This window comes from Cryptotermes secundus, unplaced genomic scaffold (genome assembly GCF_002891405.2).
Source record: "Cryptotermes secundus unplaced genomic scaffold, Csec_1.0 scaffold512, whole genome shotgun sequence".
Taxonomy (NCBI): domain Eukaryota; kingdom Metazoa; phylum Arthropoda; class Insecta; order Blattodea; family Kalotermitidae; genus Cryptotermes; species Cryptotermes secundus.
The window spans coordinates 601,355-619,890 of record NW_019735563.1 but is presented as its reverse complement, the minus strand read 5'-3'; the positions used below and the strand labels follow the sequence as shown (position 1 = coordinate 619,890).

The following is an 18,536-nucleotide window of genomic DNA, read 5'->3' as shown; positions in this document are numbered from 1 at the left end:
AATCAGCGATAGCGCCATATTGCCTGTATTTAAGTGTAATTACGAGAGAGAGTGCATGTAACTGAAGCGCTAATAAATCCAATCAACCGAACTAGAAGCAATCATTTCGTCATGCATACCATCCTACACGTGACAATATGCAACCCTGAGGACGACAACTACCCATGTAAAAACATGTCAGGGGAATGATGAATTTAAACTGATTTCAGGAACTTGTCTTGTAACTGACTGCATTGTAATAATATACAATATTCATTTATGGTTTACTTAATGACACTATCACTAACCCGACCTACAGTGTCAAATGGTAGGGTGATTAGGGAATAATTGGAAAAGATATGGAAGGAAGGTGTTGTGACATACTTCAAGGTACTACTCTGGCATGTGCATGCATGGACTGAGGAAAAACATGAGAACCCTCAATCAGGATGGTGATCTCCAGGCTGAGACTTGACCCCAGGGCCTGCCGCATATAAAGCAGCAGTGTCATCCCGTCAACGAGTGTTTGGTTACACACTCAACTGTCAAGCATAAGTTGTCTTCTGATTAACTTGAATAATATTGTAAACTACCAAAATAACAAAAGTGAATATCACTTAATATGGTGACGTTCCTAAACACCACAGCTATTAGCCCAACATATGTGTTACAAGCCTCTCCGACTCCTCCACTTGGATGCACACTCACAATAATCTAACCATATCTTTAAACCATACTGTCAGGTGTTACTGTCTAGACAGGGGTTTCGATTTACTGAACACTTCTAACACGTACCTACAGGTAACTATAACCATTTCACTGATCTACACAATATAAGATCACTGTACAGTAGCACATGTATGATATTGTATGTCTTCACCAGCTGTTGTCTGGTAATAGCTCCCAAGAGTGAGTATTCTTCTACTTCTGTACTCATGTCCTTACCAGCTAGTGGCTGTCTTGCAATTCCTCATGGCTGCAACTCATGAAAATAACTGTCTCTCATCTCAACTGGTAGCCATGTTATATAATCTAAGCATAGACCACACAGAAAACAACACTTTCATGAACCTCTTCTGTTGTTGTGTCACATGCCCACTGTATTGCAGGCTTGTTTATCAAACTGTTAGCTAGCAATGGACAATTGAATAGTCACTTCACAATATCAATATACACCACATAAGCTTTACATTGCCATGTTCCCAACAACACCTACATTCATATCCTATTGTTTTAATATCGATTTTAATTGTATCCTTCTACCTACACCTAGGTCTCCCAAATGCTGCCTTTGTTTCAGGTTTTCTCGGTTAAAATTTGATAAGCATTGCATCTAATCCTACTTAATTTGATCTCTCCGATAATATCGAAAGCTACATAACCTATCACTATGAACCACTTACCTTCATACTGAACCCAGATGGTGCAACATTCTTTGGCCATTCGAATGCAGTTGAATGCAGCCGACTACCAGATTCAAGAAGCAACATACATTTCTCTTCCGTTCTTTGAAGTTTTATTAGATAAGTTTTATGATCTATGTCATAAACCTGAGCAACACGCAAGCCGATCAACCTGCAAAACAATGTGGACAATCACTTCTATGCAATATAATACAACATCTTATTGCATTTTTTTTTTGTACTCAGTACATCTGACAGTCACTTTTAATGCAACACAAAGATCTTTTTAATTTACTGATTCTGATGACATGTCAACAATTTTTGCCAACTTTAGTGGATTCAGGGTGTTGCATGGTCAGCGCAACAAATCCCCACGGCCGTTAAATTTCGGTTTTCTAGACCGGAGCTGCAATTTCCTTCAAATAGTTCATCAGTTATCCTCTTGAGGCGGAGTGAACTCCGTTCCAGACCCACTACTTATCAGAAAATCTGACAGCGCCGGGAATCAAACCTGGACCTCTGGATCTGTAGAGAGCACACTTGACCACTAGACCACAGAGATTTGCACCAACAAGCAGCAGTCACTTGGTCAGTATAGTTCACTTGCGGAGTAAAACCACAGTGTTTCTTTTGTTTTGTAAACATTATATTCATCAACCATAATAAACTATGAAGAGAGCAGTTTTCTGCATTGTCAATCTAAGCGGATATCAGGTGGCCTGATGTTTTTGACAAACCCACTGCCTCCATCTTCACTGTCAAAGAATAAGCCAGGCAGGACACAAACACAAGCAGGTGCAAAACATGTCCATCCACACATCTGAGTATTTACATTGGGCTATGTCCATCCACAGAACAAAGTTCAGTTTGATGCTTGCTTTGCTGCCTTTTGCTTGGCTTTTTCTTTTTTATTGATAGTGGGGAGGAACTAAGTCCCTTGTACTGTGGCCACTTCTGGCATATTGTACCAACCCCAGATGATAGGTGAGGGTGATTGTGGAACAATTGGTGGAATGAAGATTGGCAGGGGAAACCGAAGTACTCGGAGAAAACCTGTCCCAGTGCCACTTTGTCTGCCACAAATCCCACTTGACCAGACCCGGGATCGAACCTGGGCCGCCACAGTGGGAAGCCAGCGACTAACCGCTTTAACTATGGCACGGCCCTTTGCTTCGCTTACTCTTCAACCATTAACATGGAAGCAATATGTTTCTTCAAAATGTCAGGCTCTCCCAAAACTACGCAGCATTACAACTCAGAAGATAGCAGTCTTCATGGTCCCATACATGAGAACCTAAAACTCGACATGCTCTAACTATAGTAAACCCTAACTAATCCAGTTACAGTTAATCCAAATGTCAGATAATCCAGATCAAAATACCGGCATTTACGCATGTATAGGCCGCAGCACAATTTTCAGACAGAAATTATAGAAAAAATAATTTTCTTGGAATATTATTTCAGGAGTAGAACACCCTGTATCACTAATTATGAATATATTTTTTTTTAAATGAAGTGATTTCGAATATTTCGAATATAAGCCGCACCCCAGTTTTCCTATTGAATTTTTGGCAAAAAATGTGCGGCCTATACATGCGTAAATACGGTATGAAAAATGAAGACTGCTGTTCACAACTGAGTACATACTTTAAGACGCACGGCATTCAGGAAGGCAGATGAGTCACTTGTCTGCTCAGACAAAACTTGAGACGATTTCTTCAAACATGCATTATTACGTTCAAAAACAAGAACAGCTGCCGAGTCTTCTATCGATGGATAAATGTATTGTCATTTTAGAGCTTTTTAAAAAAGAAGATTCTACAATACTATTTCTTTTCATTAGCACAACTTGTGTATCATTAAATTTTCAATTTATTTATTCAATTTATTTGGTCTACATTTTAAACATTAATCTGGATTATCCCTTAATTCAGATGACCTCAACTAAATTACTTTGGATTAGCAAAGGTTCAGTGTACCCGTGTAGCTCCTATGGGAACCTGAAGACAAATACCACCACTTACTCACCAATATACAAATTCACTTGCCTCTCCTCTGCAAATATATATATATATCAACCTATATCTTATTTAAATGAAATGAACTATGTAAACATTTTTTGTTCTGCAATTACTATCAACAAAGCTTCTTACTAATTCTTCAAGCACACCACAATCTCTTTACATCCATCACACAAATGGCACTTGCAATCCTTACTGTCTTGCTTCCAAATTACTAGTCATAAACTGCACTATGTGGTTGAAACAGATCACATGGTAGGCCACTTACATGCATCATTAGCAGCCTGTTTAAAGTGTCATTATGAAACAACAATCTAAGCTTATTCTTCACAAGGTTCACTTCATTTAATCCCATTTTGTGGGCAGCTACAGAAACTGGGAGCTCAGTGAGTACTGACATGGCCTTCTTGAGGAGTGCGAATATATTTTTGTTTGCAAAAACAGACTTTAGTAACTCATCGAGCTTCATTCCCTAGCACATGCCTTGGCTTCATACCACTCACTGAGTGCTTCTCAGGTGGATGATTTAAAACACAGCAGTGAAAAGTGGTGACAACTTTCTCTTCCAAGTCACCAAAACATCTGTTCACTACCAGTCTGCCATGAGGCAGTATCAAATACAGAACAAGCAGCAGTTACTTCAAAAATGATGATGTGAGACATCCTTCCAATTAGAACTTTCATACCTGATTTAATAACTCTCCTTATATCTTGTTTCTGTATGTGTTATTTCAGTCAGATTAATTTTATGCAACTCTCCTGTCAGAATGCTCTCAAAGTGTTTTTCTCTACTTATTCTTCAGTTTCTTCCAGTTTCTCTAATGAAAGAGTTAAATTTCAATATGTACCTTTACAGAGTTTCAACTTCTGGTCTTCCTTTTGAAAATTGCGGACGGCCTCTTAAACATCCAGGAAAGTACAACAGAAACTGAACAGATGGCAAAAAACAGAAAGGCTTCAGATCCTTGTACTGACCTCATTTCTTAAAATTTCCTGAGTCCTTACGAACAACACTGGACTTCCAATCAAAAACGAGTATTGTACTAGCCACTCGGTGAATATTATAAACATTTTGAATGTTTAGGATCTTTGCAGTCAGGGTACTAGCAAAGCTCCTTAGTACATCTTGGCATTTCAAGCAACGTCCATAAAACATTTAACAGCAGCCGATTCTTAATTCTGTTTCTTCAGACATACAAATACTCTCTGCGCATCCATCATTTTATTTAAAAATCTAAAAACACAAAATTAAGCGATCGGGTAACAGATGAGGTGGACGGAAAGACTCACTTTTGAAGTTCTGTGACGCTGCACAACAGATCATACGTGCTAAATCTAGTTTTCATTTTGATCAATATTAATATTTTCGGTGGAGAACGAGAAGCGTGCTTGTGAAAACAAATTAATTTTCTGCCTTCCTAAATACTATATTCACACTTGTTTCACTCCAATTGCTCAATGCCTTCTGCAACTCTGGACTGCTAGTTCTACAAAATGACTGACTGATTTACGTCATATTGCAAACCATTTCGCAAGGCTGTTGTCAGGTACTATTTCCACCAATTTCCACTAGATGGCAGGACGTGAAAAAATTCGAGCGCGAGATACAATATTACCATTCTCTGAGTTCTAGCGTGTATTCAACCTTGTAGGATCTGAAGGGATCTGAGATTCTCGAAGAATTTGTTGTTAAGAGTTCTAGCTTCTGAAATAAAATGTCGTGTAATCCTTTGAATGTCAACCGACGTTTCGGAGGAACGTGTCGCATCCATTTTCTGGGTTGAAGAGTAAGCCAACAAGAAACCAGCATGAAGCAGGTTGCTTACAGGCAACGTTCAGTTGAGATTGTCTCAGAAATCCTGGGAAAGATGGTCTTCATGTTTGGGTGATAAGTTTATGAACTCCTCAAATTAGCAGTGAGCAGCAAACATTCATACCATGCACAATTCTTTTCAGGAACCAAGACTAAAATTTGTTGAGTTCTATCTTCTGGAATACACATTGTGTAGTCATTGAAAGTCAACAGAAGTTTGAGAAGAAATGTAGCCTGTTTCAGGTAGTTTCTTGCTTGACTTACCTTTTAACTGTGTACATGGATGCTACTAATTCCTTCAAAATGTTAGTTGCCTTTCAACGAATTATGGAGCATTATATGCCAGAAGATAGAATTCTTCATGTTTAGTTATGTTTCCTGAAAAAATTGTGCCTGAACTGAATATTTACTGTTTACTTCTAAGCTGGGGAGTTAATAAATTTAACACCTGAATACTGACATCAATTTTACAAGAATTTTCGGGACAATTCCACATATAGATCATTCTCGTGCAATTGAAAAATATCATTGAGGGTAGACAATTGCTCACATTTTAAATAGTAATAAATGTTAAACTACTCTATCAGATTTTGCCAGATAATCATTTTGAATTCCTTCTGTTATACATATGTCATTCTAGGTGTCCAAATGCTTACATTTTAAAATAGTAATGCATATTAGAGTTTTCTGTCAGATATTTTCAGATAATGAAGATGTCCGTCTTAGAAATAAATAAAGAAATACTGAACATTTGATGCACTGAGTCATGAAAATGCCTGATATATTTTAAAAATTTGTAAAAGCAAACATAATAACAATGTGGTACTTCTAAATAACAAATACATTTGAAGAGTACCTTGTTGGTCCAAATTTAATAATTTACACAAGTTACGTTTTGGGAAAAATATTTGGAATTCATACAATTCTTTTAACATTTAGCAGATTGCTGTTGGTGCTGCATAAACCAATCTGATACAATGAAATGACAAAGAAGACAGAGATAGTTGCAGAACCAAAGACTGTCCATTTTAGTTTCAGAAGTTACACAGAAGTCAAGATGACTGGGGAAAGTTCATTCAGTAAAACAACAAATAATGGGCTAGATGACAGATTTATCACTGGTAGGGATGAAGATTTTTCCCTTTACAACCACATTCAAACAACCTCTAGGTTCCATCTAGCCTCCTTTCCAATGGTTATCACGGATTAAAATAGCCATAGCAAGAAGCTGTCAGTGCACCTCCATCTATAGGAGAGGATATGAATGCACATTTCATCCTGACATCATACTTCAACACAGGGACAGCTTTAACTTTTCATCTTTTACACAGAATTTAAGTCCTAAAATCTGTATTTTTGTTTGGTTTTACAAATACAATGCAATGCTTTTAACTGCTTTTAATTTATTTTCAGCCTCTCTGTAAATAAATGTCACTTAAATGATGCAACAATTACGTGAGTTCACAAAATGAATATAATATTTATCACACAATATCTGCCTCTCTCAAAATACAACTCCTGGAGCGGTTTCGCTGGGAACATCTTGCTTATCCACCATACTGCTAGGACCTTACACCTAGTGAATTCCATATCTTTGGACCACTAAAGAAGCACATCAAAGGAAGCCCTGGGGTTGACCCAGCCTCTAACAGAAATGAGTACCAGGAATTAGTTAAATAATTTTCCTGGGGAGTAAAGCATGGCCAGCGCATAAGGCTGACAACCTTACCCCCATCTTTGAGCCGACTGTCTAGATAATGTGGGAACCTCAACATCTCACAACCTTACGGGCCTTCGTGGCCTGATACAGGGATAGCTTTACTTTTTTACTTTAACAACCAATTTTATTATACTAAATTTAATTTTATTAAATAAAAATCTTCTCCTTCATAATGACACATATATTTCAATATATAAATATTATCATAAAAATCACTGAGTATTCAACTAGTGATTTATTTTCTGCCAGACCATTAACAACTTGTGACATTCTATTTTATTTATACAGTTGTGCTAATAATTGAGATCTCTCAGAATTTTCACTGATCAAACACAGACTTAACATGACAGCCTTACTGATAAAACAATTCTACAAAGGAGGCAGACAAGTTAAAACACTGCCATATATGAGAAAATTTATTTTATGGTACTGCTCACTGATCATAAGTCACAGTCTTGTGCATAATTTGTTCATATGAACTGGTTTCAGTGTGTGCTCCCAGTGGGTCTCATGGTACATCAATATGCTATGTAACATGGCAACCAACATGTTAAGCACAGGCATAAAAAATAAACAGCAAAAATGAGTTTGTTTCAGTGAACAGCTGGTGGATGATCTAAGAAAAAAATACTGCATAATGTATGCTGGTTTTCATCTATAGAAAATAGAGGGCAAAAAAGGGATAAAAATAGAAATGAAATGAGAGAGTTAACAGGTAAGATTTAGATGAATAACGATTACAATGGTTTAGCCATGCAAAAAGCATGAATAGGATACCACAGAGAGAATTACAAAAAAAAAGTTTAAAGAAAAGTGATGTGTGGGAAACCCCAGAACAAGATGGTTGAACCAGGTACGGGAAGGCTGCAAGAAGACAGAAAAGACCTGGCAAGAAATCAAAACAGGATAAATATTGGGAAGAAGGAAGAAATTTAAGACTTTTTCTCAGTCCATAAGATCGTCAAGCACATCTGACAATATAAGCACAACCTTTCTTTTCATAAGCTACGGAGTATGATATTAATTTTGATGATATTAATAACGGATGTCCAAACATTTTATCTCTACAGCAACACTCTGGATATTGTCACACAGCATTTAATTAAACATGAATTACCGCACTAGTAAAATGCCAGACATTAGCACCCAATGAGTAAAAACTTAACAATAACAACATTATTTACAGCTTTTCACTCATTTCTCATCTGCCATGAGACCCTTGATGGCAGCGAAGAGACTCTCTTTGGTGAATGGGCATCTTGAATATGTGGTTCCACAGTTACCTCCACTTTGGCCCATCTCCACTGCTTGCTTGATGCTTGTTCCATCAAGCAAAAAATTCACGACAGAATTTCTATAACAGAAAATAAACTCAGTTTATAATTAAGAAGACATTGTAAAACTATGTGATTTCTTCCAAATATCATCATTTAATTTGTAGGTTCATTTCATAATTAATATTTCAGTTTATCTGAGAAAGAAATACTAATAGACGTATAATCCAAACTCAAAGTAAATAGGGGTAATAATGCAATGTATTGCTCATCATATGAAAATAAAAGTTTCATAAATGCAACCAAGGTATTCTTAAACCTGACTGACATAGCTTATTCACTCTGAAGAGAACAGACTACAAATGGTTTAATCTTTATTTCACCTAGTAAGAAAACTGAATACAGTGTAATTTTTATAGACTTCATTCTGTGTTAATGATTAATAACTGATCTGCTTTAATTTCTCTAAAATAATCCACAAAAGTAATATTATATATATATTTGTGTTATAACAAGCTATTGTTATGAATCCTGACAGTGCCTCATGCAAACTTAATGCAAAGTTGAAGATTACAATTGCACCAATAAAAAATAAAATTAAATTTGCTAATCAGCTTCTAACGTAAACCTCTTATAAAAAAATTCACTGCAAAACACCAAGTGGCATAGTAGCTAGAACACATGTGCTGGCATTGTACAATACTTGTCCAATATGCATTTGTTTTATACATGCTGAACACAGAATCCCATAGTTCAACTCCTCTGCTGAAACATGTACATTCAACCAATAGTTGCAACATGGCTACTGCAAGGAACAATTACTCAATTGAAGAAAGCAGTCTTCTGGCATTTGGCACCGTGTATATGTGGTGTAAACCGACGATTCAGAGGAACGTATCGCCTCCATCTTCAGGGTAGAAGGAAAAATATAAGAAATCCACAGGCGAAGAGACCGTGAGAACCGGTACAAGCAGTTCCTCCAGAATGTCGGTTAAAACCACATACACACGGTGCCAAATCTCAGAAGACTGCTTTCTTCATAGTCGCCGCCGTGAAAACCTCAAATCTTACAATTACTCAATTAACTCACGCTGCTGCAGAATCTACAAGTTCATCCAGGCTGCTGGCCGATCCATCAGTTACCTTCTCTGAAGCAAGTTTTATGTAAGAACAAACTGCTCTCTGCATGCATGAGGAGGAGTCAATATTGTACTGCGCTAGTGTCTCATCTACGCGGGACAGAACATCCATGATTCCCAATTTCTTCTCATTTTCACCTGTAGAGGGAGTGACATTGAATTCTACTAGGTCCCTTACATCCTGAGAATAACATTTGTATATCCATGTGACCTCCTATTTCTTGTAATGAAAGTAAATTAAATGAAATTAAACTTTGATTTGTTTCATTCTGGTCCGTCACACTAACAATATTACAAATGATAAAACAATTCAACCAAACATAGGACAACAACAAGAACTACCTTCCCAAGAAAGAAAGACGGCACAAGTTCGGCCCCGTCAAGAAAAACGAAAGGACAAGGGACACGAACCATTTCGGTTAAAGAATTTTAACTTAAATAACAAAAAGTTTTTAAAAAAACTTTAATGAATCAAGGACAGTTGCTCTAGTTGTAAGAAATTTGGATTTTGTATAAAGTGTATATTATAAATATAGCATATTTATGTATTTAAAAAAAAATCAAAAACACCCAGTGTAATAGTGGTTTCTGAAAGTATTGATGCTCCCTCTGATGACTGTCTATAGAGACCGAAACATGCTAGGGTCCTAAGAAGTGAAGTAGTAAAAAGCTTCAACAGTCACACTGGACTGAATTGTTTTATCATTTGAAATTAAACTTCTTATTCTCGTCTTCTTCTTCTTCTTCTTCTTCTTCCTCTGTGTACAGGTTATGTAACTTAATGCCTATACTGATGCAGAGTATCAATATGTTAAAACAAGTGGTACGTATAGTAACCACTGGTCTTTGAAGTGTTAATTAACATGAATAGAACTCAATATCTGTGACAACTTACTTCGGTATCCATAGCTGCCACCTCCCCCACCAAAACCTGTGGTATCATGGCCAACACTGAGCACGTGAAGGATTTTGGGAAGTATAAAGACAGCTCCAAAACCTATTATGGCACCAAGGACAACTCCTCCGAGGTCTAGCTTGAGCTGGCCGTTCAAACCACTCAAACCTGTGGAGCCTGAATTCTGATGGGACAGCAATTAGAGATATGTTATCTGTGGTTCTTCTAGAATTTTAATGTTCTTGCCATCACAAATAGAACACATTAGTCAAAGTTATATATTTTGTTATGGAAACTGTGCACTAACATTGACTTCTGCACTCAGGACTACTGGGTTTTCAAGACTTCATCCGGTATCACATATTCTAAAAAACACAACATTTCAGGAAACCAGATCTGTTTCAGGTCTCAGGTTAGGGGTGGGAGACACCTACTCTGTTGCATCTATTAGAAGGAGTTAACCTCAATCACTGGAGTGTTATACATCATCGTCAGAACCCTCTAGAACTGATTTCTGTATTTCAAGATATTTCAAAGCAAAAGAAAGAAACTGTTCAGAAGCAATATCTTGGATAAAAGCTGAGTTTTATAGGTTAAATAATTAATATAAACTAAAGTTCTTTGCCTTATAAAAATTATGCAACCTTAAAAAGTCTTTGTCAAACAAATATTTGTGAAATAATAATGAACGTCCTATCAAACTGATTAGTACTTACAGCTACCTAAGGCCTGGGATAATTATAAAAAACAATCAAGGAAGATAGAGACATAAAATATTTATTTTTGTAGGGTGATGATAAGAAATTGGACATCATGATGAGAGGAGAAATATTATTCCCAGATAACACTCACACAAATGGCTAATATTGTGAGTTCACTATGAAACAAATATCACAGAATAATTATGATGGTTGAGTATGCAAGGGTTGGAAGAGAGGGTATACTGGACTGGAAATATACACGTAGCTTGGTGTGTTTTAGTTGTTGTAAAAGTATGTTATACATAAAACAAGTTTTCAAAAATTCTTGAAATATTAGTATATAAAAAGTAGAGGCCTTCCTAAACAAACACAACATGATATCCAAGGCTCAAAATTGACTCAGAGAGAAGAAATCTACTAATACACCAACTCAAACCTTCATACACGATATCCAAAAAGCATTAGATAAGAAGCAGTTAGTTATGGGCATATTTTTAGATTTAACTACAGCCTTTCATGTAATAAATCACAAACTACTGCGTGACAAATTGGAGCTGTATGTGTGGACTTAGAGGAAAAATACACTCATGAATGAGTTCATATTTTACTGGCAGAACTCAATTTGTGGAAATACAGTAATTAGATGAAAAGACCTTAAATAGAGAGACGTATATTTCTTCATGTAAAGAAATAAAATATGGTGTACCTCAGGGTTCTGTTTTGAGACCCCTTTTGTTATTATTGTTTATAAATGGTTTGCCCCAGGCTGTTCAAGAAGCTCACCGAGAGAAATCCCAAATTTTCAATAGGGAAACCGTAAAAGTTATGAAACAATTAGAAAATTGGTTCTTGACAAATAATCTTGTAATAAATACAGAAAAGACCAAAGCAATACTATTTCAGGGAAGAGGATCTCGTTCAATTCATGGGCCCATTCTGTGTTTAAATGACCAAGAACTAACTTATTTAACAAATTAAAAATTTTTAGGTATTTATATCACAGAAAAATCATACAAAATACCTTTGTCAAAAATTAAACAAAGCTCTTTGATTAAATCCTTATGTGACTTAGCACATATGCCTGTATTAAGAAATGTTTATTTTACAAAATTTCAGTCTCTACTAAAATATGGTATCATATTTTGGGGGGGATAAATGAAAGTAATGCATTATTTAAAATACAGACAGACAAAGGAGTATGATCATATCACTGGATGGCATAAAGACAAAATGGAAGTGAAAATGGGTATGTTTGGCTTTGGCACTACAGAAACTATAGTATAGCAATTTTAACGAGTTCATTTGGCAATGGAATAGTTAATATGCAAGGAAGGCATCTCAAATGGGAAAGCTATAATTACCTGGATTGCTGTAGTTCCATATGTAAGGAAACCGAACCTGGGCTCCTGCCGCCGATCGCCTATGTCATTGCTTGGCTCTGCTATTACATCATTCCTGCTCTCACTTCTCCTGTGTATCGCAGTCTGATTGCTGGACTTCGATTCCATCGCGATCTGATCGCCCGACTGAAGAAAATAGCTACTGGGGCTGGGCAGAAACCCCCTACAATTCACAGTAACAATACAGGGCACAATGTATTTGCATGCAGGCAGCTTTTGTTTTGTCTTTACACAGGGCCAGACTTCAGGGAAGTGACACAAACAGATTCCATAGATTTTATTGAGATATTTGCTTTCTTAAAATCACGTATAGTTTGTATTTTTGCTTTATAAGTACTCAAAAAATTCATAGATTTTATTGAGACATTTGCTTTTTCAAAAATCGAGAAAGTCAATTTACATTTTTGCAATTATAAGCACTCAAAAAAAAAATCATCATGATATAATTATTACTGATTGGGGCCTCCACATTTTGATTTGCCCCGGGGCCCCCAACAACTGTAAATCTGACCCTGATTATATTTTCAAACGATTTCTGTCTCTAAAACATAACACACTGGTTTTAGGTTTATCAGATTAATAAAACCACCTGAAGCAATACAATCCTTTCAACATTAAGACGGGAATGTAACAGAAGAAATTACATGCGATCTGAATTCATATCTATTGTAATATCACTCACAGATTCTACAAAACTTGTGAACCTATTATTTCATTCAGCCTGACATGTTTTGATGCTAGGCTCCTTTTATGGGCTTAGGTTCAAGGATTGACCGTCTCTGTGGTCTAGTGGTCATAGCTCCTGCCTAAAGATACAGAGGTCCCAGGTTCAATTCCCGGCGCTATCAAATTTTCTGAGAAGTAGTGGGTCTAGAGCGGGGTTCACTCAGCCTCGTGAGTATAACTGAGGAGCTATTTCAAGAAAATAGCGGCTCCGGTCTAGAAAACCGAAATTAAAGGCCGTGGGAATTCGTTGCGCTGACCACGTGACACCCTCTATCCGCTAAAGTTGGCACTAACTTCGCCGACAAGTGGCAATCGCTCCGTATACTCTCATATTTAAGTAAAGATCTATATTAGGAACGGCGTGATTACCGCTATTATAAAATAAGATATTTAAAAGAATGTGCTACAGAAGGCCGGATGGGCATTGCCTAGGCCTTTTTGTATCTACAATATTTTTTCTACAATAAAAATAATATCCACGGCCGTTAATCTCGGTTTTATAGACCGGAGCCGCTATTTATTTGAAATAGCTCCTCAATTATCCTCACGAGACTGAGTGAACCCCGTTCCAGACCCATTACTTCTCAGGAAATCTTGTAGCAACGGAAATCGAACCAGGGACCCCTGGAACTCTGTCCACTAGACCACAGAGGCGGCCATCGGCCAGATCAGAAATGAGAAACATTATAACACTGCGAGCAGAGGACTCTACCCTGTGGCTTCATGTTGCTTAGGAGCAGAAAGGCAAACGTCAGTTGCGACTACAAATAAGGTTATGGCGAGGATCTTGGCTGCACCCATTGCCTGCAACATAACAAAACAAAATTACCAAATGAGATATCATGTAAGCTGAATGAGCCAAATTCAAACTACGATTAGAATGGAAGAAGAGAAAGGAGGATAAGATGAAGAATATTTAGAGTAAAGAGCTGGAGGATTGTGACAAAACTTTACGGGGTCTCGGTTAGGCCTATTAAGAATAAGCGTGAGAAGAATAAAGATGGCTACATGCAACCTCAAGGCAAGGGATAGCTCAATCGGTATAGCGACTGGCTACGGCCTAGACGACGTAGGGGTCGGAGCTCGAGTCTCGGTAGGGTGAAGAATTTTCGCTTCTCTGCAGTGTCCAGGCCGGCTCTGGGGTCCACCCATCCTTCTATTTAATGGGTACCGTGGCCCTTTCCCCGGGGGTAAAGCGGTCGAGTCTTAAGCTGACTACTCACCATCAACTAGTGCCGAGGTTAAGAAGACGTGGAGCTGTACATCCACTCCTCCCTACGTCTTCATGGTGTGGTGCTTAATTAGTAAAGCATTGAGATAACTTTACTTTTACATGTATCCTCAAAATGAAGCCCTTCACATACATGTCCATGTCCACCTATACATAGCGCACTTGCAAAATATATGATGCTATATGTGGGCATCCTATGTAAAACATCTACTTTCTAAAACAGGTGCAAAGAAACGCATTTCTTTACCTTCACCTTCTTTGGTTTAAGCCGCGGTACCGCAGTTGGTATGGCGACTGCTTAAGGCCTGGACGACCGAGGGGTCGGAGTTCTAGTCCCGGTAGCGTCAGATTTTTCTCTATTCCATATAGTCCAGAGCGGCTCTGGGACCCACCCAGCCTCCTATCCAATGGATACCGGGGGCTCTTTCCGTGGGGGTAAAGCGGCAAGGGCGTGAAGCTGAGCGCTCACCTCCAGCTAGTGCCGAGGTCAAGAAAATATGGATCTATATATCCACTCCCCATACGCCTTCATGGCGTAGTGCTTAATTAGTTAAGCATAGGGACACCTTTGCCTTTTTTTTTTTTTTTTGCCTTTTACATAAAGTTAAAAATTCAATAAATTATTATTTTGGTACGGCAATCAGAAGAGCTCAGTCGGTACAGTGACGAGACTAGGGGAAGCGTGACGGATTCTGGGTTGGGGCAAGAGACTGGTCTCTTCGCCACGATGTCCAGATCGCCCTCAGGGCGCACTTCCTGCCCGGTAACAATCGCGAATCTTTCCCTTTGATGGCGAACATGCCTTTTCACCTCCATCTATCATCGAAATTATAATCGTGTGCAATTGAACCTCCATTCCCCCATGCATCATCGTGGCATGGTGCTTAATTAAGCATAGGGATATCATCTTATACATTTTACCTTTATTTGTGCTTGGAAAGATGATTAAATTGACTACCATTCTTTTCCTATGCGTGCATAATAGCTTCGACTAAACGTTTCTAGTAATGTAATACATTGTGAATGCACGCAAAAAAAAGCAAACCCCGTGGTTTTAGCCCGCAAGCGAACTATACCGACCGAGCGACCGCCGCTTGTCGGCGAAGTTAGTGCCAACTTTAGCGGACAGAGGGTGTCACGTGGTCAGCGGAACGGATCCCTACGGCCGTTAATCTCGGTTTTCTAGATCGGAGCCGCTGTTTCCTTGAAATAGCTCCTCAATTATCATCACGAGGCTGGGTGGACCGCGTTCCAGACCTACTTCTGTGATTGTACACAGTGTCCAATATTGGGCAAAACTTTCTCCGCTTTCTGAAGAGGGGCCCGGAAACGATGGCTTATGTTTAATTTCACCACCTTCTCCGACTCTACCGTTTAAAAAATGTAGGCATATGCTTCAAAATGTTTGACAAATTGGCAAGGTATTTCATCTGTCTAAAACATCTCTGCAGTTACGTCATATTTTGACTAGGCAACCTTACGGAAGAAAAGTCCCTGTGTGTTCAACCAGACTTCAGATATTGACACTTCGGTCTCCATCGCATGATAGTCTAGTAACTTTCTTATAATGACGTAACAATGTCCGTCACTGTCTAGATGACGTCACTCCTTCAGAGATGGTTTAGACACAATACATGAATACATTCCACACCCGGGAATACCTGTTAATCCAAACGGTTACAACAATACCAAGAAATCAGGCATTTATAAAGATATATTTCATCATTTACTAACTCCATGGATCTGATTCATTTTTGAGAAACTGCCAGTTACTCAGCCGCTAAAGAATTTCCCAAAATTCTATAGAGTGCAAATGTTCATTACCGTGTTCACAAGATCCCGCCACCGGTCCCGATCTCGAGCCATATGAATCCAGTCCACATCCCCATTCTATATCTTTAAGATCAGTTTTAATATTATTCTCCGATCTACGTTTAGGTCCTCAGAGTTCACGTGGAAACATACAAATAAAATTACGTATTATTTCTTTTATGCAATCCTCATTATAGAAATTGATAAATTAACATTGTCTTCCTCTAAGTAATCTGGCCTTAATCTAAAAGTAAAGTCACAATATGTTGCCAAAGACTCGCCACATTTTGCCAGAATTTCTATTAAGAAACATCAAAGTGGAATGCAGAGTCAATATAGCAAACAGGACACCTGCGAAACACATGTCGACTGCATGCATTACTTTAAAATCTATTGCCGAGGTCAAAAATCACTTTTCATTTCTAAATCACGTAAATATAAATTACAATCTTACTTTGATCTGCGATTCCGGTCTGAAATGCGAAGCGCATGTGTGAATGTGAACAGAAAACAACTTGAACTGAGGTAGCTTATCTGAAGGAACATATTTATATAAGGGAGGTTTCACAGTCCCTTATAATGGCGATCTTTTTTGTTGTCACTTTCGTTTGTCGTATGTCTCTTGTTTGAAGTCAACCACGCGGAGAGATGACAAAAGAATGTGGCGCCTCATTGTCATCACATTTACGTGACGTTACAATGCGAACACCCCTCACGCACATTCATTGTAACGCCTCTTTATAGAAATCCAATAAATTCCCGATTATCCATATCAATAAGGGGAAGAAGACGCAATAACATTCGAAAAACACGAATAAATCATTTCAGATGAGGTCAGGAGACAATAATGGCTGCTGAAAATAAAGCTCGGAAATATACGCAGTGTCTGTTTTATTCAATTACACAGGAAACCGTATGACATAGAGAAAAGCGTACGGGATACCGAACATATTTCATCCTTCTTGGAAAAACTTTTGGTTCCGACAAATATTTAGCCCGTTACGCTCGAGATATGAGCAGGTCTTTATGTAGAGTAGTCGTTAAAATCGTTCGATCTAAATAAGAATCGAAATCGCCCAATAATTTTTCGCAAATATTTGCAGATATCAAATTTGATGAAAATCCGTCAAGCGGTTCTAGATATTTTTTCATGGGTACAGACAGACGGAAGGACGAACATGAACTTACTAGACGCTTCCAAAAACTTCGTGGATAGACCACAAACCAGATAATCCGTGCATGGATAATAAAGAGGATAATCTCCCAAACAACTGAGCTCATCATTTCATAATCTCAGTGATGAAGCCATCTACTGCAGAAACCCTTGACCTTATTCTCCTCTACTGGCCAGTCACAGAAGGAAATGACGCAAGAAAGAAGGGGGGGGGGGATCTGAGAATAGGCCTACATCAATGCCAAACAAAATGTCGGACAAATTACGTTACAGTTCGAGAACATTACTACGTAAACTATAAAAGAGCCTGTTGGAATTTCATGGGAAATTAATAAACGTAAAATTCATAAAAATACCTAACTTTAACAAGTTTGAAAGTGTTACAAATAAGGACAAATTTACAACAAGAACTTTTTTTGATTCGCTTAGTAGGGGTGGAGTCCAACTGGGTCCACGTGGCACGGCAGCCACTGATTGGCCTATTTTGGCCTGCCCCGGGTGATTATGATGATGGAGAATTTGGTGGGATAAAGATTGGCAGGGGAAACCGAAGTACTCGGAGAAAACCCACCCCAGCGCCACTTTGTCCACCACAAATACAGCTTGACCAGACCCGGGAACGAACTCGCACCGCCGCGGTGGGAAGCCAGCGACTAACCACTTGAGTTATAACAAGAAACTAAACTCGAAGGAATAACAACCTGTAGTACTAAAGGGTGAGGCTGTTGCATGAAATGTTTTCGGCAAATGTTGTCCGGATAAGAACAAACTTCGCCAGAAATACCTAATACCTCTTTTTCTTCAATTTTTTCAGTCAAAACTTGAACAAATACAAGAGTCGGAGAATATATACAAAATAAATACTGGAGGACACTTCATAATTTCCACAATTAGCCATTGTTCTGCCTCTGTTTCATTTTTCAAGTAGAAAAAAGTATAGCTATCCCTTTAACAGGCCGTGGAGGTCCATTGGGTTGTGAGACGTAGAGGCTCCCACATCTTCTTCACAATCGGCTAACAGAAGACGGTGAGGTTGTCAGCCTTACGGGCCGGCCGCCCTTTACCCCCAGGAAGATTCCTGGTACTCATTTCTGTTAGAGGCTGAGTCCAGCCTAGAACCATAGGCTGGAAGGATTAGGTCAAATNTCTTGGGGGGTACGCGGTAGCGTAGTTGGTTGAGGCACTATGCTACAAGCCGGAAGGTCGCGGAATCGAATCACGATGAGGTGTATTTTTTCAATTTACCTT

The 18,536-nt window shown here is 38.3% G+C and overlaps 2 protein-coding genes across 7 annotated transcripts in view; both read right to left on the bottom strand.

The window, feature by feature from the left end:
* The window catches only part of LOC111869570 (nuclear export mediator factor NEMF homolog), a 39,738-nt gene extending 34,824 nt beyond the window's left edge, over positions 1–4,914 (bottom strand). For 3 of the 6 annotated variants that reach the window (XM_033753487.1, XM_023861197.2, XM_023861198.2), the window contains exons 1-2: positions 4,694–4,914; positions 1,383–1,554 (exon numbers count right to left, since the gene is read on the bottom strand). In XM_033753487.1, the coding sequence (XP_033609378.1) occupies positions 1,383–1,554; positions 4,694–4,749 (228 nt within the window). In that variant the 5' untranslated portion in view covers positions 4,750–4,914. Of the gene's footprint in view, positions 1–1,382; positions 1,555–3,671 lie in introns of all 6 variants that reach the window. The other 3 variants (XM_023861200.2, XM_023861201.2, XM_023861202.2) reach the window with 3 other exon arrangements.
* Positions 4,915–7,083: 2,169 nt separating this feature from the next.
* On the bottom strand, positions 7,084–16,606 carry LOC111869578. The gene is made up of 6 exons (XM_023861214.2): positions 16,569–16,606; positions 13,784–13,875; positions 12,307–12,508; positions 10,245–10,428; positions 9,301–9,487; positions 7,084–8,290 (listed from the first exon to the last, which is right to left on the bottom strand). Exons 2-6 carry the CDS (start codon positions 13,870–13,872, stop codon positions 8,131–8,133), a joined length of 822 nt encoding a protein of 273 aa, XP_023716982.1. The 5' UTR covers positions 13,873–13,875; positions 16,569–16,606; the 3' UTR covers positions 7,084–8,130.
* Between the last annotated feature and the right edge of the window lie 1,930 nt (positions 16,607–18,536).

Coding starts and splice junctions, on each gene's coding strand:
- LOC111869578 (XM_023861214.2), bottom strand. CDS start 13,872: ATGGGTGCAGCCAAGATCCTCGCCATAACCTTATTTGTAGTCGCAACT. Junction 10,429..12,306: donor ATGGAACTACAGCAATCCAG/GTAATTATAGCT, acceptor CTGTCCCATCAG/AATTCAGGCTCCACAGGTTT. Junction 9,488..10,244: donor TGGCAGCTATGGATACCGAA/GTAAGTTGTCAC, acceptor CTCCCTCTACAG/GTGAAAATGAGAAGAAATTG.